Below are 24,316 nucleotides of genomic sequence, written 5' to 3'. Positions count from 1 at the left end.
TTTTGTTTTGTGCTGTGGGGTGCCAGGAGGTTAAATTCATTCCCCAGCATCAGTGAACAACAACAGCCCCTGGTGCAGCACAGACAGAACAAAGGGAACCTCGTGCCCTGAAAATTACATTTAGGGAATGTGAGAGGGGGTCTGAGGCTTTCCACCAGGCTGACCTAAACCCACTCAGGGCAAAGTGACACCAGTGCCACTCACATTTCCCAAGGACTCTGTTACCCTGATTTTTTAAGATTTTTTAAGATTTTTTAAGCTTTCTGATGTTGACATTCTGGTAGCAAACTTTCTCACACACTTTCTGTAAATAATTTATTGGTTTGCATTCTTTTATGGAGAAAGCTTGATGGACTGTTGGTTTGTCCATTGTCATTGGAGAGGTGGCACTGTCACCCTCCAATCCACTGCCACTTTTGGAAATCTATAAATGTTGGAGTCAGAAAATATTTTTATTCACCTTGAGAACAATGGCGTGTGTTGTTCTGTGTCCTATAGTGACAGAACTCCACACCACCCCAAAGCTGGAGCCAGGAATTGTGTCCAACGTTCCCTACCACGGGCTGGACTCACCCTACAGAAGAGTCTCCCTTATTGTGCTTCATCTCCTATAAAATCCCCATTTTGAGATTCCCCTGAGTGCAGGGACGTGGTGAGAGAGCTGAGAGCTCAGGTGCTGCTTTGAGGGTGCACTTTGAGATTGATTTCCCTATCAGGGAAATGTTATTTACAGGTCCTGGAGTGAGGTGGAGATGCTGCAGGTCATGGCTGTGAATTCACCAGAGTTTTATGTTTTCCATATCTCTCTAGTGTCTAAATTCTTTAGTCTGAAAGGCCTTGTCTATTTTTATGCTGGTTTAAATAATTACTGCTTCCCAATCTTTTCAATTAGTTTCTTTGCATTATTTTTCCCCTTTTATTTAAGTTTTACATGATTTCTTCCTGTTTCATATCAACCCATTTTATCTCCCAACACAAAAGGCTCATTAACTTTTAAAAATAACATCCTGGTACTTTAGAAGCCATTAATTTATTTTTTCACTTTTTTTGTTGCAACAGCTTCAAAGACAATTCAATTTTACCTTATTATCACTGCCAAGAAGTAGAAATTAGCAGGTGATTAAGCACTTCAAATATTTTGAGCATTTTCTATTGTCAACAATGGCAAATTTAAATATAAAGAAATTAAACTTAAGAAAGCACAATAATATATTAGTGAAACGGTTTATTGAAGCACAACATTTTCAAGGAAAATTGCTGGGTTTAAGTAATTGCTTAAACAAAGTAATTGCTTAAACAAAGGGTAGGTTTAGATCAGATTTGAGAGATAAATTATTCCCTAAAATGGTTGAGGCCCTGGCGCAGGTTGCCCAGAGAAGCTGAATTTTGAGATTCCCCATTTTAGAGTTACCAACATGGATTTTTTTGAGTTTGAGAACCAAATCCACTCCATTTTAATCTCCACAACCAGTGGTTAAATTGAAGAATGGACACTTGAAACCTCAGATTTTGTTATGGAGAGAATGATGGCCATAAAATCATGGAATCACTGAAGGGTTTGGGTTGGAAGGGACCTCAAGGATCATCAGTGTCCTGCATGAAATAGAGAGAAACCCAGCTGGAGTCTACTTTTAAACGAGCAGTAGTGAGAATTTCTTTTTTTTATTTTCAGAAATCAGACCTTGGGTATGCAAAAAAACCCCAAAAACCAAAAAAAAAAAAAACAAAAACAAAAAAAAACCAAAACAGATGAACAAACAAAAAAAACCCCAAAAACCTCAAAAAAAACCCCAAAAAACCCAAACCAAACAAACAAAAAAACCCCAAAATTAACTCTACTTTATTTTGACATGCAAACCTGACACGGGTGAAGATCTTGCCCACAAACTTTGAAGTGCTGCAACAATATCTGCGACTTCCACGCAATCACAGGCTGATCATCCCTCCCATTGTTTGCAGAAGCTGGAAAATAAAACGTCTGGGGTTATTGATTTGCTACTTCTTTTTCATTTAGCGCCTATTGATCGCTGTTTATGTGTGTGCTTTTTGTTGAGCAGGAATTAACATTGAAAACTTCTTGGAATTCACTGCGTTCACAGCTACTTGACATTCCTGGGGAAATCTTGCTGCCACAGTTCCACTCCAGCTGGGGGGTTTCAAAAATTGGCATATTCTCCTTTGGTCTCTTGGCAGCAAAAAAGAAATAAATTTTAAAAAATGTGTATTATTTAAAAAAAACCCCCTTTTTTAATGTATTAAAAAAACACTTAAAAAAAAGTATTATGACAATAATATATAATTATGTATTATGTAAAATATATAGATAAATATATAAAATTATTATAATAATATTACTATTATATATTATGTTATTATTATATATTATATCATTATATTATACTATTATATATTATTTTATAAAATATTATTATTATTTCCAAGAGGAAATAATCATAAAAATCATATTTATTATTAAACCAATAATATATAATGATATATTATATAAAATATATAATTTAATAATAATAGCAATTATTATTATTGCTATTATTATTGTTGATAATAATAATAATAATAGTAATAATAATAATGCTATTGCTATTGCTATTGCTATTGCTATTACTATTACTATTACTATTATTATTATTGGCACTTGCCTGGGTCAGAAAATGTGGTTGTCACAGAGTTTGAGCTCCCAGAATGATTTCCAACCCCTCAGGATGATTTAGGCTGTGGTTATGGTGCCTACATTACAAAAATAAACCTCTTGGGTTTGGGAGGTGTTTTTTCATCCCAGTCTGCAAGGGGAAATCTGGTGATTGCCACAAAAAATTGCTTGTGGAGTGTGGATGGAACAGTGGGAGGGAAATAAGGATTATTCCAGCTGGATGGATGGAAGTGTCTGGGGTAGCTCTGAGCTGCTCTCTGAAGCTGCCACAGCTGGGCCATGTGGAAAGCTCTCCTTTCATTGCTCTGTGATATTCAGGTCCCACAGTTTTCCCAGTTTTAGCTCCCAAAACAATGGAAATCACAGGCCAACCACACATTTCCCAGGAGACTGGATTATAGTCCTGAGCCAGCCAGCAATAATATGAATGTTATTTTTATTTACCTTACATTTGTTTTTCATCCTCCAGAACACCCCTTTTCTCTATTACTCCATTCATACTTAGGATTAAACTCTTAAAAAAATAAAAAATTAAAAGCAGTGTTTAATTGTCCTGGAATTGCAGAGCTCCAGGAGCTGCAGGAGCAGCCCCACATGCACCAAGTGAGGATTTATCTCAGCAACTGCTGAGGTTGCTGGCACAGTTATCACCATCAGCATCCAAAGGCAGATAAAGCTCTCCAAGGCTGCTCCTGCAGGAGGTGAGAGGGGAGCAGGAGGGCAAATTGGGGGTGTGGAGGCAGAGCTCAGGCACAGGGGGGACCTGCAGCCCCCATTTCCATGGGTCTGTCCTTCCCCTTGTGTGCCAAATCCACCCAGAGCTGCCAATCCTCGTCCTCTGGGCCAGACACTGCCTGAATTCCCTCCTGCTTTGCAGCATTATAAACTTTATTTTGATATATTTGATTTTTAGACCCTTGTAGAGTTTTAACAGTAGCACTTTTCCCCCCTTCTGGTTATAGCATAGCCAGTATTTTGTCCTGTGTTCAATATTAATATCTGCTTTATTGTTCTATTCTAATTACAATCTCATTATGAAAGGGGCCCTATGTTTTCCTGCGACAGATATTGCATCTCATTGTTAGTGAATCTCGGTTATTCCATGCTTATTGTTATTAATAATTTGTAGCAATTGGATTGGAATTAGAATATTACTTTGCTAAATCACTTTTGCTGCTAATTAAGGCGCTGTGTGTGACATTGCTTCACTCCAAACATCATCGTCCTGCTTTTCAGCCTGCTCTAATTACCTGTAACTCACTCATTTCAGCTCAGAAATCAGGTCTTTTAATCAAACGTGGTGGGAGCTGCTCTTGGTGGCAATGAAAAGTTCTGGTGGACAAAGATATTTGTAATGACAAATGCACCTTTCACTGCAGCCCGGGAGCTCCTTAGGAACAGAATAATTGTCCTCAGTGCTTCCAAACACAATGGAGGGAGGAGGGTTCTGAGGGAAAAGTGAGAGGTGACTGAAACATTCCAGCTCTTCAAGGTATCAGCAAGGAATTTAAATTGTCCTCTCTGTGAGATCAGATCTGTCACACTGTTTGCTGGGGCGCTATTTCCTCTGGAGCAGCAGCAGCTCTTCGTTATTTGCCTGGGAACTTGGCTCACTGTGGTGCCAAACAAACAGGAGACGCACAAAGGTCGTGCTTGAGTCATGAGTGAGAACTCACATTAATGGCCAGGGGGTTCCTGGTGTGTGCCTGGATTAGCAGGGCTCTCTCCCAGTGGCAGAACCTCTGACATATCCTGAATATTGCAGCAGTTTGAGGAAAAGGAGAAAAAAGGGTTTATTTCTGCACAGTTCTTTCTGCAGCCATTTTAGGAGAGTGTAAAAAAGATGTGGAAAAGGTGCAGGAACTTTTCTGCAGGAGCTATTTGTGCTGGAGCTGTTCTGCAAACAAACCTGTGCACACAGGCAGGAGCTTCAACTTTCTTCTGTCCTGGAATCAAAGAGCGATGGAAAGGTTTGGGTTGGGAGGGGTCTGAAAGCTCATCCAGAGCCACCCCATCCATGGCAGGGATACCTGCCACTGTCCCAGGTGTCCCCAAGCTCCAGTGTCCAGCCTGGCCTTGGGCACTGCCAGGGATCCAGGCGCAGCCATAGCTGCTCTGGGCACCTCTGCCAGTTTATATCTGTATTTATTTATATTGGCTCCCCCAAGGTTTTGCACAGTGGCAGAGGTAGAGAAGGGATTCGTCCCAGGAATATTAATTTGGTTTTAATTTAACAATCTTCAGAATTTAATGGTAAAGGTAAAAAAGACAGATTTGGTCGCTGCTTTATCTGGGGATTCCAGGTTGGGTGTAAATGGCTGTGGGAAGAATCAGGGAATCACAGAATCAGAATGGTTTGGGTTGGAAGGGTCCCTAAAGAACATTTATTTCCAGCCCCATCTATGGGCAGGGACACCTCCCACTGTCCCAGGCTGCTCCCATTCTGTCCAGCCTGGCCTTGGGCACTGCCAGGGATCCAGGGACAGCCACAGCTGCTCTGGGCACCTGTGCCAGGTCTCAGCACCCCCAGCTCCAGCAGCATCCCTGCATCCCAGGGAGAAAGGCTCTGGGGCAGGCAGGGATTCAGGCACCACTGCAGCACCACTGCAAAGCCAAGGAAAGGTTATTTCCATGGCAGGTTATTTCTGTGCACTCCAGCCTGGGTGGGTTGTTTACCACCAGAATTCCCTAAAAGCAGATGCCAAGCTTGTTATCATTTGGGAGACTTGTCTGGGGAAGGAGCAGCCTGTCAGAAAATCAGAGCACATTGTCCCTTGGGAGTGGCCTCTCCTCTGGGGCATTGCTGAGTGCCCTTGGCCAGGCTGGGTTTGCTTTGTTTCACTGCCCAGCAGGTGCCAGGATGCCACCCAAAACCTTAGGATAGGCTCCATCTCACCCAAAAATTTAGGGTGTTTTAGAGTAAAATCTATCCAAACTTTGGCTCACGTGCTCAGAAAGGATTTCCCCCCAGCCCCCATGTGATTTATGGAATGCAATTTCTTCATCCTGTAACATTGTCTCACTTCATACACTTATGCCAAATCGTTTTTGATGATTTATTACTTTTCCTACAGCTTATAAAATAATGGGTATCAATACAATGTCAACAAAACTGTAGGGGTTAATGTCCAGTAACTTATTGAGCATTAATCAGATTCATATTTCAGTCATATTAGTCTAAAGCTACTAAAATCACTGATGGTATAATGCAACTTAAATCAGAATATAAAGTGATACCTCCAACTTCTGTTTCTATTCAGATTTATTCTGATTTACACCGAACATGGCAAAAATAAAAGACCTTTCTCTGTGTCTTCCTTGTACATTTGTGAGTTTGCAAAACACAAATAGTTTGCTCTAGGCCAGAGAAAATGTAACAATTTATGCAACAGATATTGAATTCATATTTGCCTGACAAGTGACCTTATCAGCTATAACTTGTCATCTCCTAATTAGTCTACATTTATTTTATTCACTCAATTAACCCCCAGCCTCTCCAGGAGATAAGTTGGCGATACATGAAATTATGTGTGGTGCTTCAATTAAAATGGTGCTGCACATGTACTCCACAAATTTGCCTTAAAGAAAGGTAAACCTCATTAATATCCCACCAGTCTAGCTGCAAAATAAAATGGTTTTATTGCCAGTGATGCCACTGACTTTGAGTGCTCACTGGCAGGGAACAACAATATCTTTTCTTCAGAGAATCTAAGAAAAATCACATAAAACTAAGAGTGCACAGTGAGATTTAGAGAGCAGAAATATCTACATATTATTAAACTCTCCTTTCCAGAAAAATGTCCAAGTTCTTCATTAAAAAAAAAAAAAAAACTTACAGGTTAAGAGTGACCTGAAAGGTGAGCACATAGAATTTGTATGGAAAAGAACAAAATCCTATGAACAGATTCCAGTCTGATTCATATTTTGTGCCTTGAAATAACTTGGGTTAAGAGTTTTGGACAAAAATCTGAACCACACCACCAACAGAAATTCATGAAAACTTTAAGGAAACCAAACCTGAATGAAGATTTCTGTCCCAGTTTGATATGTGAAAAATGCTTTTGCATATGCACAACTAATTTGTAGGAGGAATTGAGACAAGAGAATTGTTGTCAGCCCAAAAGTGGATGTCCAGTCAAATCAAAATACTCAAACAAACATTTATTGTATTGCACTGACATTTTACCAGATGTCTGCATAGTCTTCAAGATATTGGGGATGTGAAAACACAAACACACAGAAAATGAATGTGGTGAAATAGGACGTGTTGTAAATTCAGCTGGCTGCAATTATTGAGGAGAGGGAACATGGAACACCCTCCTCTCTTTGCTTTGAAACTCTGCAGTCTAAATCTCCTGAAATTAGACCTGAATCCATCATTGATTATGTCACTGCCCAGAAATATGGCCTTGGGCAGATTTGTCATAACTCTGCTGGTGATGCTGCACCGTGGCCATCACTCAGGAGGACACAATTTCCCAAGCACCACAAGTCAAGCAAATGTGCTCTGAGCAGCCTTGTGGGACACGTTGTGCTGCAGATGGATGGCACTAGGCTGAGATGGATGGCAGGGACAGGGCAGCTCCTCACACACCTCTGCGGGGTGATCGGGGCTGGATCATCAGGGCAGGACAGGAACTTCAATTCTGAATCCCAGAGAAACCTGGAGAAAAGGGAAGGGCTGGCTGCCCATCCATGGAGGTGTCCAAGGCCAGGTTGGGCTTGGAGCAGCCTGGAATAGTGGAAGGTGTCCCTGCACACGGCAAGGGTGGGACTAGATGGGATTTAGGATCCTTCCAACTCAAACCATTATGTAGTTCAATGATCCAGCCTGAATTCAACACTTGCTCTTTTGTGTTCACATTCACATCCTGAAAATCTCCATAATCTCTATATTTATTGATTTATTTGTATTATTAAAAATAAATTATAAAATATATATATTAATATAATATACATTATATAATACATACTATATAGTATATACTATATACTGTATACTATATACCATATACTATATCTATATACTAATATACTATATACTATATACTACTATATACTATATACTATATTATATAGAATATATAGTATATAGTATATACTATATTATACATGATATATTATATATTATATATTATATATTATATATTATATACTATATATTATATATATTAAAATTAATATATTGTTGTATTTATTAACACATCTTCGTTTCTTTTGTTTTATAATCTCACCCATATATTATTTCCCCTTTTTGGATTTCACCTTTCTGTTTAATTTCATTTTGTCTTTGCATTTATTACATTTCACTGCTCACATTACCCCCACAATATTAACACTCTGTCCCAGCTCAAGCTATGACAAGCAGCCCCTGCATCGAGTGTCCTCCTTTCTTTGGCAGCAAAACACTTTCCATAATTTTTTTCCCCCAATCTGCTGCAGTTTGAATTCCACCACTGGCAGAGATGAGATGACTAATCCAATTTCCCTCTATGCAAAGAGTCCTCTTGCATTTCTCTCTGCACTTCTACTTTTTCCCTGAATAGCCGTCATTTAATGCCCCGTTATCTTGGATGGCACTCATTTAGTGGTTTATTAAGCAGTAATTCAGCAGCCTGTTATCAGTTCCTCCTAGAGCTGGGGAAAATATGCCAGCCAAGTATGCGAGATTTCCGCAGAATTACAGCGGTTTTGTGATTTTTGGATTAGAGAAAAATTACCCCAAAGTAATAGATATGAAATGTTTTCCCTGCATTTCATTATTGGCCCGGTGCTAAAGCTCCCATCAGGCTATTCCTGTTGTAGATTGTCTGATTTTTATTTCTTTTCCGACCCTAGCAGCAAAATTCTACAAAAATCACAGAGAAACTCAATGGACTGAGAAGTCCTAAACCTGGACTCACTTTTTCTCCTGCACTTATGTCCTTTCTGAATGTTTCCAGGTGGGAAAAAGACATAAATTAATTTTTTAGAGCTTCTTAAAAACCAGGGAGTTGAAGTGAAATAATGGGCAAGGGTAGAACCCAAAGTGTAGAGGGATCAATGTAAATCCCAGCTGGAAAAAAATGGGTTTGCAAAATAATTTTGACGATAGAATAGGAGAAGGCTTGATTGGAAATTACAACTCGTAAAAGTGGATGAAATTAGTATTTTTTAATAATAAATCATTCCTATTTCCTAAAATGGCTGGATTTAAACAAAGAATTAAAGTAGAGATATAAGGGAGGAGGTGAGAGGGTGAAGGAGCAGCTGAACTGGCACTGGCCAAGGAACAGCTGCCAGAGTTGGGGAATTTTTCATATTTGCTCATGAAAAGCATTTCAGGCTCTGGTTTCCCTCTGGAAACTTGCACAGGAGGTACAGGAGGACAAATGGTGCAAACTCTTCCCATTTGGCATTCCATGTTCTCCAGGCTCCTCTCTGGGTGAGACTCTGGGAAGGGTTAACAGGGACACCTCAAACCCCAAATTTGGGCTGCTGCTCTTCCTGTGCAGCTTTAAAATGGCATCAAACACTGACATTAGGAGAGGAAAGAGTATCTAAACAGGATCATTTCCAATTTTCCCTGGATTTTCAGCCTGCTGACATGGGCAGCAACATTTCCACCTCACGTGTCCCTGGCTCACAGCCCTTCCTGCTGACCCTTCCCTTTCCAGCTCTGCTCCAAGGCAGAATTTCAGAGCAGCCCTATCAGCCTGCATTTCCCCCCTCCTTTCAGCTGGCTTTTGTTTTGTTGTTTATGCTGTCATTGCTTTTTTTATTGTTTTTTGTAGAACACATCAGATAAAGGTCATTTTTCCTTGAATGGAAAAGCACAGTGATTTTGACAGTGAGACATTCCCAGCTTGCTCTACATCAGAAATGTTGATATTAGCTCCTCTAAAATAGAGAGTAGAGACTAAAATTGCCTGAGTACTCAGTGGCTGGCAGTCATTTCCCAAAAAAAGAGCATTTGCAAAGTTATGCTTGTGACTTCTGCTAAATTCCAGGGTTGCATTATTGGAAGGATTTTAACTTCATTTGCGTTTGCTCAGGAAAAAAAAATCATCATGAAGGTATTAAACAGCCACAAAAGATGATGCCTTCAAATATTGTCTTTTGGCTGATCCATAATCATTTGCTTTGGCAATTTTATTGGGGAACATTAGGGCTGATCACTAACTCTGTGTTCCTAATTATTTCTGAAATATTGTGCTGCTTTCGGTGCTGAAATGCAGAACGAGCAGAGCAGTGGGCTGGTTGGGATTGCAATGTTCTAACTGGGTTTTAATCAATGAGTGATAATGAGAGCTTGTGTTTTGACTTTCCCTTCTTAATTGCCAGTAATAAAGCAGATCCTCATTGATGATATTTAGCAGAGTTCAGTTTCATTCATCTCTGCTTATTCTATTTATTTTGAAAGTGCCTGGGAGCTTTCAGCGGGCTAGACACAAGAACAGAATATTCAATGCTAATTATATTTTCCTTGCCTGTTATTTTCCACAACAGAGGATGATCCTGCCTTTTCCTGGGGAGTGATTTCACCTCCCTGTTTTCTGGAATGCAGGAGGAGTCAAAGGATAAAACCATGTCCAGTGAAATCCCAACCACATTTTGGTGTTTAAATCTCTGTTTTCATTCTGTGGCTCATGATAGTTGAGATGTTTTTTGGGTTTTTTTTGTTTTTTTTTCTTTTTTCTGCCATGATGCCAAAATAAGAATTTAACATAAATATTCTCAAGATGAGGCACATCTGCAAGTTGCAAATGCTGCTGGCCAGGGAAATTCATATTAGCCAAACAGCCACAAAAAAGCCACAAAAGGTCTGATCCATCTCAGGTAGATCTTCTCTGGCCAATTGTCAATTTTGCAACCTGATTTTTGGTTAAGAAAGACCATTTTTTTCCTAAAACTTTAAGTTCCAAATTTAGTTTTGATCCTTCAAATGGATGCCAGTACTGTGATGACAAATGCATGTGAATCAGTCAGTCAATACAATAAATATTTTGATAATATCCTGCCTGAATCTTCTAATTTAAATCAGGACCTGCCTTAGGTTTAAAATGTTTTAAATATCCCTTGCATTCCTCTTCAATTATATGCAAGAAAATAAAGAGTTTTTTAATCTTGCCTGGATCATTGCTTGAGATGATTTATACCCCAAGATTTTCTTCCTGGGCTATCAATCATCTGCAAGCAAGAAGTAGGTGGCAGCCTGAAATTTCTATATCAGATCTTTCTGTGTCCTGAGGAATTTTTGCTGTGGCAGTAATTTGGGCTACAAAAATGAATGGTCTCCACGTGTTTTTCTATTATCTTCATGATCTCAATTATTTCTAAGTGTTATCCCACGATATAAACCTTGTTATCTACATATAAAATCATCACTGATGTCAGGGTCTTACAGCTAATTCCTGACTGGTTTAATTCATGCCTCTTGCTTCAGCCCTAGTGAGAAAAACAAGCATCTGGGAAGGAGCCATTTTGTTCCAGCAATTCAAAATAAATAAACCAAATTTAAATAACTTGTACAAGGAGCTTAAACACCCACCTGCATTATAGTGCTGTAGAATGGAGATTGTATCTGGATTTCTGCAAGGTCTGAGACTCTCAGTGCCGCAGAACCAAAATGTAACTTCACATTACAACAATTTTGCTGTTGAGCATAAGTGGGAATTATCAAGTGTGGCCTCTGGTAGCAAAGATGAATCACTGCTTGCTTTAGTAAATTCAAATTATTTGCAAACAGCCCTCTTCCATGATTTCTCTCCATTCCAGTGTGGCTGGATCTTTGAGAGCAGCAATTCTCCTTTGTCCCCTCTGTCTCCATAGTCCATGGGTAGGAAAGAAGAGTTGCAAAGACCCAAATGGGTCTGAAATTTCCCCAAATTCCTTTATTTTTTTTCCTCATGTTCTGTGTAAGCAGAACTGCTGTTTCTCATGTTGCTATGTGATTATTCAAGTCAATGTTTCACTCTCACATCAAGAAGGCATTGACAGGGCATCTATCAATGGAATTTGGGAGTCATCACCCAGAATTCCAATGACAAAAATCATCTGAGCTTAATTACTCCCCACCCTCTAAGAGAACAAAGCACAGTTACCTTTTAAACAGAGAAAAGTTAGAGAGAAACAAAATGCTGGCTTTCTTTAAGTGGCAGGATATTAAATGATATAGCTGTTATCTTCTCCTGTAGCATAAATTATTGAATTAAGCCTTCAGTCAGTTTGGCAACAGTGCCAAATGAATATTACAGGAGTACAATGCAGCAAACAGAATCTGTCATTGGATCTGGGGCTCCCTCAGACCTGGAATTACAGTGAACAAAATGCTCGTGCTCTCCACTGGAAAAGGTTCATTATTATTTATTCATCTTGCCTAGTAACACAAAAAACTAATGAAGTTTCATTGAGCAGGGCGCACGTCAGGATTGGTATCCATCAGAAAGGCACATCCCTCCAACTTCATCAGGGATATTTGTCTCCATAATTAGGTGTCTGTTCCACCAGAGTTCTCCATCTGAAGGACACGCCCAAGTTCATGACATGAAACAAATCACCCACGCTAATGAAAAGGTGATTTTCACCTCTTATTTCACTTGTCTGCAGCTCACAAAATAGCACAAAGTCTTTGGGAAATCTTTTCATAAAACTAAAAAAAGTCAGGCCCAGGTAGGAATTTCAGCACTGTTGCTCACATATTTGTTTATTTTTCAGTAAAATATTCCATTATTAATACAGGTGGCACATTGTGTATTTATAGTCCCTCTCCTGGAGCACCTTTCCACACATCCCCACAATGAATTGTTCATAAATCTGTGCTCATCTCCAGCAGAAAGCTTAAATCAGTGCAGCTCCACTGAATGCTCTCCACAACCCATCCATTAGGAGCAATTTTCCTTCTCTGCAACATGAACTCCTGGTCTGGAATCTTTGGGGAATATTTGGGGGTTTGTATGGAACATGGTGCCCTGTAAATCTGAAGTTTGATTGTTGTACTCAGGGTGATAGCAGGAGAAAATGTCATATTTTGGCATTAAGGGATCCATCCTAAATTATTCTGGGATTAGAATGTGTGTATCTGCTAGATGAGTAATAAATTCACTGCTACCCAAATATATTCCTAGAAAGTGTTGAAGCAGTAATGGTTATTATAAAACTTTTAAAAAATGTTGGGAGTATCACATTATGACAAAACCTTTTGTCACTATATATATTTAATTGAAAAAGGCTCATAATTCTCATGACTATGACAGTTTTTGCATAATACTTCCATAATTATCACCTGTGATATATTACACCCTAATTTTCTATGCTAGATTCTGACAATAAGTTATATTAGGAATTAAATCTGTATTTTATAGCTTGATTGTTTGTTTTCACACCCGAGGAAAATGTGCAGTCAGTCCATAACCTGAGAATGTTGTTTGCTACATCAGCCTCAGCTCACCCTACCTGCCCCACCATAGACATCCTGTTTAAATAACAGGAAAAATATTGGAATATTTGACTCATTTCTCAAGGAAAAAAAAATGGCAGGATGCAGAATTGATTTACTGAAAACATTTCAAATTTTTGTGCCTTTTAGGGCTGGAGGAGCCCTGATTAAATAAAAGTTTTATCTCCAATCTCAAAGCAAGAGTGGGGCTCTCTAAGTGAGCCACAGGGGAAGAGGGGACAAAGGAAGGGGCACTTGGAGTGCCAGCTCCTGGGAAATGCCAGATTCCAGCTGTGCCTCCTTCCATCTGCTTGTCCTTGTTATTTTTCATATCTCAAGGAAGGGGCACAATTTTCCCACTGTCTCCCTGATGGAATGGCCTAAAGTTGGGACAGGGGAGGTTTAGATTGAATATTAGAGGAAAATTCTTTATGGAAAGGGTTCTGAAGCATTGGAACAGCATCACCATCACTGGGAGTGTTCACAAAAAAGTGTGGATGTGGCAGCTGAGGACGTGGTTGAGTGGGGATGGTGCTGGGATGGATGGATGGATGGATGAATGGATGGATGGATGGATGGATGGATGGATGGATGGATGGATGGATGGATGGATAGATTTGTTGCTTTGGAAGTTTTTTCCAGCTGCAATGAATCCATGATTCTGTGCAAGGGATGCCTTACACTCTTGCCTGTTTTTTAAAGACAGTTCCATTTATAAACCTTGGGCTTGAGTGCCAAATTCCCCATCATTACTGAGAGTTTTTCTGACTTGAGCAGATCCAGGATTTTCCCCTGTGTGCCTCATCCCTGCCTCCCCTTCTCCCAACATCACAGGGAGCTAAATGTCTCCCTGGTTTGGTGTCTGCCAGCAGAGACACTCTGGAATTCCACCAGCACTCCCAGTTTGACTCTTTCAACAGAAGCTGAGACTTGAAAGGAGCCCCGTGCCTCGGGAGCTCTGTACATCAGCATCTGAAGGGAGAAAACACATGAAAGTTGAAGGCCCTTTGGGAAAATCCTGCAGGTCTTAAGTTGCTTTTTCCTGCTCAAACCTACAAGATCCAATCTGCCTTTCTGTGTGTCCCTGCTTCACTACAGAGAGCTGGGTGGCACTGAGGGAACCCTGCCTGTGCTCCTGACAAGCTGTTTTTCTTTCCACACAACATTTTCATGGCCATTTCTCTGCTTCATCTTTCCCCATCTTCTCTCCCAGTGTAAAAATCCGACTCCTTGAAGGGACGTGTGTTACTTCAGGTGGTGCCAAGCAGTGTCTCATCCATTACCTCTCATTTTGCATCCGTCAAGCTCCTTTCAAAGTCCTTGAGATCCCTGGTCCAGGCCTTTGAGGAAGGAAATAATAATTTCATTCAGCTTCTGACAAGATTCAATCAAAAACCCCAGGGAAACACTCCATGACATTTAAAAATCTGTGCACCCCATAAACTCCCTGTCTTCCCATTACAAATTACCCACATCTTCAGCTGAAAAATTAAACAGATTTTGAAGAAGTTGGATTTTTCACAGTTTTTCTGCTGTCATTAGAAGGGGGAAGGGGTTAATTCACCTGTCCCATCCCTTTTGCTGGAGCTGACAGGTGTTTTACTATCACACTGATTTAAAAGACGCCTCTTAATCAGGTGTCAGCTTTGGCCCATAAAGTCATATTAATGTTTTTGGATCAGATATGAAGCTCTATCTAAGGCACATTAAGAAAGATTCATTAGAAACTCACTACCCCTGGAATTTACAGCCTTCCTGGAACTTAATAGCCTGGATAAATTCCTCCTTATCTGGTTTGCATATGTGAATTATGGCAGTTTTGCATTTAGAAGCTTCTCCTCGTGATCTTCCATAAGGATTCTCTGATATGGTACATCCAGAATCATGGAATGGTTTGGGTTGGAAGAACATTAAAACTCATTCACTTTCACCCCACAGGGACATTCTCCACTGTCCCAGGTTGTTCCAAATCTTGTCCAACCTGGCTTTGCTCACTTCCAGGGATGGGGCAGTCACAGTTTCTTTGTGCTCCCAGCCCGCCAGAATTGCCCATTCCTGGTCCTGGAGCAGTGAATCCTCTGGAGTTTGGCTCCTTGGAACTGATTCTCCCAGACAAACCTAAAACCTCTCCCTGCAAATAGATCATGATATTTCTGGGGCAATCTCAATTTCACCAAACAGATTTTATCTGCTATCACCGAGCAGCTTGGAGTGATGGTAATTCCAACTCCACTTTGCAAAAAATCCTGATGGGAAGGAAGATCTGTGCAGCAAAGGGATGAAAGTCAGCTAATTTACAATATTGGCTGCTGAGTTATCCATACTCCCTTTGCAGCCTGGGCCTGGGCCAGCCTAAACTGCTCTTAGAATGTTCCCCTTTGCATTTCCAGCTGGGCAGAGACCTCACAAGGAGCTGATTATGGACCCAGCCAGAGTCAGAAACAGGAAAGAACAGGGAGCAGGATTTGGCTGGAAATGGAGTTTTTAAGTGTGAACTCCAGATTTGTTCTTCTTTCTCCACGTCTGGATGAGGAAGAGCATAAATATCTAAATATTTATTGTGGCTGAGTGAAACCTCATTAACTGAATTTGACAGGAATATCAGAGTGTGACATATCCACCCACTGTCCATAAAGCAGTGACTGGGGACAACTGGGACACCCCCTGCTCCTTCCATAATTATAGAAAATCAGAGTTCCTCCTCTTCCTCTTTCTATGTTAATGCCTGGATTGGCTGAAGACAATACCATGTAATGAATGAAGGAATGATGATTCATTTTTCTGCTTTAGCTTTGAATTCAGGCTGGCATAATTATGGTCTTTAAGGAGATCAAACTGATTTGGCATCATAAAGAAATACATTTTAAGTTCTTATCAAACATTCCATAACAAGAGTTTATATTTACTTTCAAGTATTATACTGAGAATTCACACATGATTTTTATGTATAGAAACTATACATTTAAACAAATATTCATATTCCAATTGATTTTTTAAAAAATCTGAACTATTTAAACCTTCACAAAAGCAAACAGCCCTACAAAAATGCATTTGTCATGTGTATCTCTGGAGAAATCATAGTGGCTGTATTGAACCTGGAGGATGGAGAAGAAATATATGGCCGTTCTCTATAGGAAACACAAAAGGATGCATCAGGAAATTAGAAATGACCAGCCTGACCTTTTCTATAAATAAGAGATGGACTCCTAGGACACCATTGGCTCTGAGAGTGCACATCATTTCTCACAAATTTGATGGTATTCTCTGCTGCAGATCAGCCAGCGAGGAAAGGATATTAAAGAGAGAACAAAACAACAGCAAGAAGCTGCCTGTACTAAAATTCATGGGCAGTATTTTTGTGACAGGGACTGTGGCATGTCCACTGGAAAGGAGCTTTAAAATACTGTGTCCTTATTCTACACATTAAGGGCATGGGAAGGGGATATAAAATTAAGATATTCAGTAGTCTGCAAATGACAAATGAGTCTAAATTCCATTTAGGAAAAAAACGTGGGAAATTAATCTCAAGTTTACCAAAATATTTACATTTTTATGAGGTGAAGTAGAGGTTTTTATGTACATCAGGTAGTTCACCACTGGCCCTGTTGGGTACAGGGATTTAAAATGCAGAACGATGATCCCTGGGTCATTTTGTGGCTTCAGAAAAACTTCTCCCGGCAGTTTCTTCTGGGAAGGTAACAAGGACTGAGGAAATGAACCCAGAAGGGAAGCAAATTCCTCCCAAAGAAGAGACAAGTCAAAGGGTCAATTGTAGCAATAGTGAAAAAAGAAGTGTTCAAATTTGTCAAGGCACTAAACCCAGAAGAGTGGCAGGACAAGAAACAAAGTTTATTTAAGCATCCCAGAGAGCTGCTCTGCCTTGCCCTCATGGTTTGCTGAACAAATTGTCTTCTCCCCTGCTCCCCAGAACAAGGAAGATCACCATGAAATATAGAAATAGTTCTGGTTTGCCTTGCAATCAATCATTTAATTTTAGATATGATATAAACGTTGATTATGTAATGATACTCCTGTTTTAAAAAGATTGAAAAAGGGGAGGGGAAAAACCCCAAAGCACCAATAAACAAGCAAACAAAAACCCCATCAACAACCCTAAACCCAGTAAAAAAAATCATACATAAAATATACAAAAATAATATCTCAAGAGATGGGAAGGGTTAGAGGAGAAGGGTGAGTGATTCCCTGTGACTGTGCTGTGAGCAGGGAGCACCAAACCAGAACCACAATTCCACAATTCCACAGTTCCTCAATTCCTCAATTCCACAATTCCATCCTTTCCTGCTGCCACTCCTGATGCACAGCACCCGGAGGAGCTGGATGGGCACATTTGGGAGCTTCCATGGGAAACATGCAAAGAAGCTTCACTGTCACCAGCAAAATAAATCAGCAGCAGCTGAGCTCTGCGATTTTATTATCAATCAGCCTTGAAATATTTCCTCCTTAACAGTCCAGTGTCTGGAGGTGGATTCTCTGGTGGGTATAACAGCAGAGCTTACCTTGCAGCTGAAAGCAAAGGACTCCAAAGGACAATTTTATGTGGAAGGACACGCTAAAGACACCTAATCTGAAATTATTGTTTTTCTTTCACAGGGGAAGAAACCCTTCATGGGCCTATTTTTATCCAAGAGCCATATGATATCACTTATTCCATGGGCTCAGCAAATCCAGAGATCCTCCTGAACTGCACAGCTAAAGGATATCCACTGCCATACTACAGGTGAAGTCAACCTTGGGGAAATACTGTCTCACTGTCACTCTTTGAATTCTGTAATTGTATTTTAGTCAGTGCACCACCACAGATAAACACCCCAAAATCTGTTGAGTGCTCAGAGAAAGAATATACAAAGTTTACAGTAAATTTTGAGGAATGAAGGAAAAATATTTTTGCTGCTTTGCTGTAAAGAAAATTAACACAGGAAAACAAAATAATTGAAAATCATCCCCAAAGTATTTATAAATATACAGAATTAATTCTGAATCCACAGAACAGCTGTGAAAATTGGGAGAATGAAAACACTGATCATCTGTACTTGATAAAACTTTCCACACATTAATAAATGCTTGGAAAGCAAAAGAGCAACATCCTTCCCTTTTCTAATTCCAGCATTTCATGTTCATATTTATGGTGTTTGTTTAGAGAAACAGCTCCAGTACCTTACAGGAGTCACCTAAAAAAACCTTGGTACAGAGGATTTTTGTTTATTTGGTAACTATGGATTCATCACTTACAATATAACTTGTTGCCCCAAGGATCTGGAAATCCAAGTTGGATAAGAGGAAAAGCTGAGAATATAGGGGAAAAAAAGAAAAAAAGACATTGTGCTTTCTTCAGAAAATAATGGGGAAAGTAATGGTTGAGTTGAAGGAAAATTATATATAAAGAATAAATCATTCATGCAAGGCATGAAAGAAAATAATGTGCTATCAAATGCTTGGAGAATATTTATTGAAGAGATTTTAGCTGCTCCCACCACAGCCTTCCCTGGAAAGGGCCAGCACTGGTTATCAGCTTGGCTTTTGGACTTCATGGCTTGATTTGTCCCAAGACATTGTGTTAGGAAAGGAACCCTTTATTTCTTTAATTTCCTTTATTATAGGAACCCTAATTTCCTGTATGAAAGGAACCCTCCATTTCCTTTATGAAAGGAATCCTTAATTTCCTTTTTACTTCTCCTCCACTGAGTAGAACCCGTCATGTATTCCCCAGCCCATTTGTTCTCCCTGTTCTCAACATAAACATCAACTGGTTCATGAATTTCAAGTCTTTTCAGGTCATCCACCCTTCTGTTTCATATTTAAGCAGCTCCCTAGGAAATTCCTGGACTCTTGTATCCCCCATGGGTTCCTCACACCCACAAAGAGCAGAGACAGCAGCTCCCACCAGGCAGGAGAGCTGGGAAATCTCCCCCATCCCATATTTGTTATCCATATTTTACCTTTAATTTTTTCTACCCACCCAGTAATTAAATCCCCTGTTTTTTTAATCACCATTCCCATTTTTTCTTTTCTTGCAAAGCCTCAGTGGCTCCAGGGATATGAGATCAACATCCGGGGATGGATCCTGGAGCCCTGAGGTCAATTAAAAGTTATCAGACAATCACTGCTGCAATTACACCACGATTTGGAGGGAACAGGGAGCTTTTCACTCGTCTTTGATTTCACCACAGCTAATGCTGCCTTTGTCAGATAAGGATTGAGCCCACGTATTTAAAGTTCCAACAATTTTAGATAAATCAAGCCCAGTATGAAATTTTAATCATCTCCTTTGCTGAGTGATGGCAAAGAACAGCAAGGACTGCTGGAGGTTTCCCTTTGATTCAGAAATACAGAACCTCTCCAACAGGAAGAAAGTTAGATTCCAGTTAATTTGCTATTTAGCAGTTTTTACATCAAGAATTATGCTGATAAATGCCTTTTCTTGAAATAAAAAATGCTTAGCATTTCCTAAAAGTTTGATTTTACTAGGTACTCTTGTAGTCTTATAGACTTGTCAAATATAGTGAGAATTTTTTGCAACTCCTCCTCAAAATATTGTGTGTCTGAGAAGCACAGTGCAAGAATTGTGTAGAAATGTAGGTGGAAGGGCTGAGTAATAAAAATGAGACACAGTTTTCCCTTTGGAAGTAACAGAGAATGCAGATTACACTGCAAACAAAAATATGGATAGAAGCATCTCTGAAACCATTAAGAAATCTATATAAATGTTCTGATAAGGGTAATTTTATCTCTTACGTCTTTTTTATAAAGTCAAAATTGTCTATATTATCAGCTACATTATTCCAGGTGTTTCCTGGTGTGATGTTGGTGGTAAATAAACACAAATTTTTAAGTTAGATTTATCATTTTTTGCACTTAAGCTTCTTTGGTCATAGTCAGCAGAGAAATTATCACCAACTAACTCAATTAATTTTACATATTTTTTTTTTTTACTTCCAGCCTATCCATTAACACCCTGCAGTGTTTCCAGCAGTATTTTGATATTTTTTGATTTTTTTCTGCGCTTCATTCAATATCCAGAGCAATCCCACAATCCTGTATTTTCATGCAAGTTGGAAATTGAGGGTGTTTTCCCCTCCATAATCTTCTCAGGGAGGAGTCAAGGGAACCAATAAATAAATAAATCCAAGGGCAGCATAAGCAGCATTGGTTAGAAGAACATTTTAATATTTCAGCCCAACACAGAATGCTGCACTAAAAGGAGATAAAGAGATTCAAATCCAATCCAAATCCAACAGCACGAGGATAACTGGAGCACACAAATGAAAGGGAGGGAACAGAGCACAAAGTCTACAAAGCTTGCAAATGACATCAAATATGTTCATAATCATTGCATCAAGCTGGAGAAGCATTCCCAGTAATCCCAAAAATCCACCCTGCGCACAGAAATGGCAGCTCTGCTCTCGTGTCCTTTTCCTGGGATGTTTTTCCTTGGCTCAGGGAAGATTCTGCCTCAAAACTGAGGGGATTAAAAACTCCTTCACCCTCTGCTGCCTGGTTCACAGGAAAGAGTTTTTACACTTCCCATTTTCTTCCTGACTGGAAGTGCTGTACATGAAGGGGGGTTTTGCAAATCCTTTTCCCAATTACAACAAAGCCTCAGGTGGCTTGGCAGGACATTTCCATTTGAATGCAAATAATCTAAGAAATATAGAACACAATGAAGTCATAAAAATATTGATATTTTTATTATAGCAGCATGCTGAAAAGAGAATTTATTAAATCCTGTGAGCATATTCCCACTCACAGTCCTTGGGCTCCTAGGGAACTGATCAATTCAGCATCAGAATATAGGAAATTTTTTAAAGTTTAGGTTCTGAAACAATTGGTGAAAGAAAAACAATCCAGAATGTATTTCCCATAACTGAGGGAAAATATTTTCCAATGGTTGAATGAAAAAATGCACAAAAATACATGGATGATCTCTGCCTTAAGAGGCTCATGTTAAAAATTCCCTAAAATAATTATCCAGATTTCTGTGTATTAATACACTGCAGAACACATAAAGTCATTAAATCATTGTCTACCACATGAATTCATTAATTCGCTTCCTTCAGTGATGTAAACATATTAATTAGGGAAAAAGCCACACCAGGAGCTGAACCCCTGATCTATATGCAAAGTTTAATAATCATTGTACCATGGTGATTAGAATGATTATGGGGATACTGTGAAGAATTCATTTGCAGCAGCTAAGCCAACGTCTTCACATTTGTTTGGAAAAACAATTATAGATCTTAATTGGGAGCCATGCAATGATGACAGCAGTTATTTCAGTGATTGATTCTGAAATTAAAGAGAACTGGCAAATTAAATACCAGAATATCTTAGATTAGAAAATGGAAAGCTTTAGACAACTTGGAGCATATGTAAATCCAGAAATATGGCAAAATGCTAATGGTAATACCCTAAAATAACAGCAAAACCTGAACCCACTAAAGAAAATATCAAAAAGGAATTGAGGAGAGGTACAGAAACACCAAAAATCAGCTGGAATTTGTAGGAAGAATTCCTGAGAATTGCACTCAATTTTATCAGTGTGGATGCATCCATGGAAGGGGAGACAGCAAGCAAAGAAATGATTTCACATTATTAGAATTTGCTCACAGAATTCCATTGATTTCATATTTAATCAGTAATTATCTTTTGAAACAACAAGTGCTCACCTGGAGGTCAAGGCACTCCCTGTACCTGGAGCACAGAATTGCATTTCAGAGCCCAGGGTGGAAATTCTCCAGCACAAAAGCAGCTCCTGAGCATTGTGGGTGTGTGGAGAGAGGGCTGACAGAATCCTGTGCTGTGTATCCAGCTCAGATTTCCAGGGATAAATGTGAGTTTACTTCAAATTTTTCCCTGGAGAAACTGCCCTCACTGCCAGGAGCTCTGCAAATGAGCAGAAATGGATCATTTTAATGCTGTGATCCTTCAGGTAATTAACAAGGAGATGATTGCCCCTGGTTTGGGCGCTGCCAGGAACCCAAAGTGAGCCATTGGCAATTTCTGTGTGAACCTTCCTCCCAATGGAGGGCTTGGAATCACACCCAGAGACCAACACAGATGACAAAGGCTGAGGAGGTGGCTCTGATGTACAATCAGGAGAAGAGAATACCTGGTTGTGTCATTTTAGGATTGCTGACCACCTAAAAAATGGCATTAACAACCCCAAAACTTGCAGCCCTCAGTGGCTGAGTCCTTTATCCCTCCTCTGGCTCCCACATGAGCAAGGAATATTCAACCTTAGCATGACTAATGGCAAAGCCACAAAAATTCCCTTCCTGAAACACGTAATATTTATTTCTTTGAAAGAGAAATTGTATTTTGACATCTGTAAACAGCTGGGTAATGTTGCAGACACAATCCATTTTCTGCTTAGTGGACTAACGGGGACAAATGAAGATTTAAAATAGCAGCGTTCTCATCATTAAATGATCAGTCTCAGACTTGCTGCTTAAAAACTTCCCTCTCAGCTCTTGTTCTGCCCTCTCAAGTGCAATCCTTCCTCATCTACATCTCCAAAGCATTTTGGTTGCCAAATTCATGATTAATCATTTGCAAGGACTGTAAAGCACATTCATATTATAAAAAATAATGTAGCTGTAGACAAGGTATCAACCCCCCTCTGGACTAAATGGATAACTTTGTTTGAATAAGTTATAATTACTTTTTGTGGACATTTGGGTGAATACTGGTGACTGAAGTAAAGATTTTCCAAAGAATGCCATTATTGCTATCATTATGATTGATGTAAGAAGCAGTCATGTGTGAAAAATGATCTAATTTTGTGATATTTAACTACATTTTTATCATTACAGGTATGCTACAGCACACTATTTAAGATAAATATGAATAGGCTCTGTAAATTATAAGCATAATTTGATTTTTTTCCCCTCAAAGGTGGAAGCAAAATGGCACAGATATTGATCTTACCATGAGTTATCACTACAGGTTGGTTGGAGGCAGCTTGGCAATCAATAACCCACATAAAAATCAGGATATTGGAACATACCAGTGTTTGGCCACAAATTCATTTGGAACAATTCTGAGCAGGAAGGCAAAGCTTCAATTTGCATGTAAGTTGGGAAGATCATATTTATTAGAACATTATTTTCCTATTAATTCTGCACATGGACTGTAATTTATTGGGTAATTAAAGGATCATTGGGGATTCTGTCCAAAAGGTTTGACTTCCTTCTGCACTGCTTATTCCTAAAAAAACCCAAAATGTTCCTAGTAAATATGAATAACAAAACCAGACATCTGATGGCTGCTGCCCTCGGGAGCCAGAATAAAATACAGGAAATTGAAAGGTCAAGGAAGATGAGCACAATTATCTTCACTTAATAAAGGTGTTCTCACTTTTTAGGACAATGGTTTTGTTGTTATCCCACAGGTAGCTACAGCTGGGGGGGAAATGTTGCAAAAAGTTGTGCTTTGAGTTTTCTGTAGTTAATGAGGTCTAATTGAGACACAAAAACATTGTTCCCCTAATTGGCACACTGATTTTTTGTTTTTTTACATTACCAAAGAAACACTCCTTTTCCTTACACAATGTGTAAAAGTGAGAGCTGCTCTCTGAAATATTTCGTATTTCAGCTCCCTCAGGTCGAGCACGTTGTCTGTCTTGAGATGATTTAAAGTTTATTTCATCTTTGCTCCCCGTTTCACTCCTTCACAACTTCACAACCTTTTTCACAAGGTTTGGATGCAGTGACCGAGTTCTGTGAATGCCCTGGGGAGGGGGGAGAACAACAGTGACAACCAAAAAACTCCAGATATTCCCTCCAGCCCTTCTTTTTTTTTTTTTTTTCAGTCTAAAGCTCAGAGCAGTCTGTTGCTGGGAGAAAGCAATTGTTTTCAAAGCTCATTAATAAAACATGTGACTAAAGCCAACCTTGTGTCACTATTTCAGACACCAGCAAACGGATTAATTATTAATCTTGTTCCATTTCTCATAGCAAACCTCGTGTCACAGGGGTTACACAAAGGAGACATCAGAGGTCAGGCTGGTTCGCAGAGTGTCTTTCAGCAGAGCTGATCAAAAGGTGTATCACTGGTACCTCATTTAATAATGTTTTACCCTGAATTTCTCAAACTGCTTTGATTCCCAAGGGCTGGTCAAATGTAAAAAAAAAAAAAAAAAAGGATTCATTATTTTACCACTTTTTCTGCTGAAACATTTTTTCAAGCCAGACTTCCTGTGTGAGAATATTTTT

General features: G+C 39.4%; 1 protein-coding gene across 3 annotated transcripts in view; it reads left to right on the top strand.

The window, feature by feature from the left end:
* The window catches only part of CNTN6 (contactin 6), a 129,774-nt gene that overhangs the window by 27,976 nt on the left and 77,482 nt on the right, over positions 1-24,316 (top strand). For 2 of the 3 annotated variants that reach the window (XM_054280991.1, XM_054280992.1), the window contains exons 3-4: positions 17,697-17,823; positions 22,998-23,173. In XM_054280991.1, the coding sequence (XP_054136966.1) occupies positions 17,697-17,823; positions 22,998-23,173 (303 nt within the window). The remainder of the gene's footprint in view (positions 1-17,696; positions 17,824-22,997; positions 23,174-24,316) is intronic. The other variant, XM_054280993.1, reaches the window with a different exon arrangement.

This window comes from Melozone crissalis, unplaced genomic scaffold (assembly GCF_028551555.1).
Source record: "Melozone crissalis strain CALT ecotype California unplaced genomic scaffold, PUWL_Pcris_2 ptg000029l_1, whole genome shotgun sequence".
NCBI lineage: Eukaryota > Metazoa > Chordata > Aves > Passeriformes > Passerellidae > Melozone > Melozone crissalis.
Note: the sequence above shows the minus strand (reverse complement) of the source record. Positions and strands in the feature narration are given on the sequence as shown.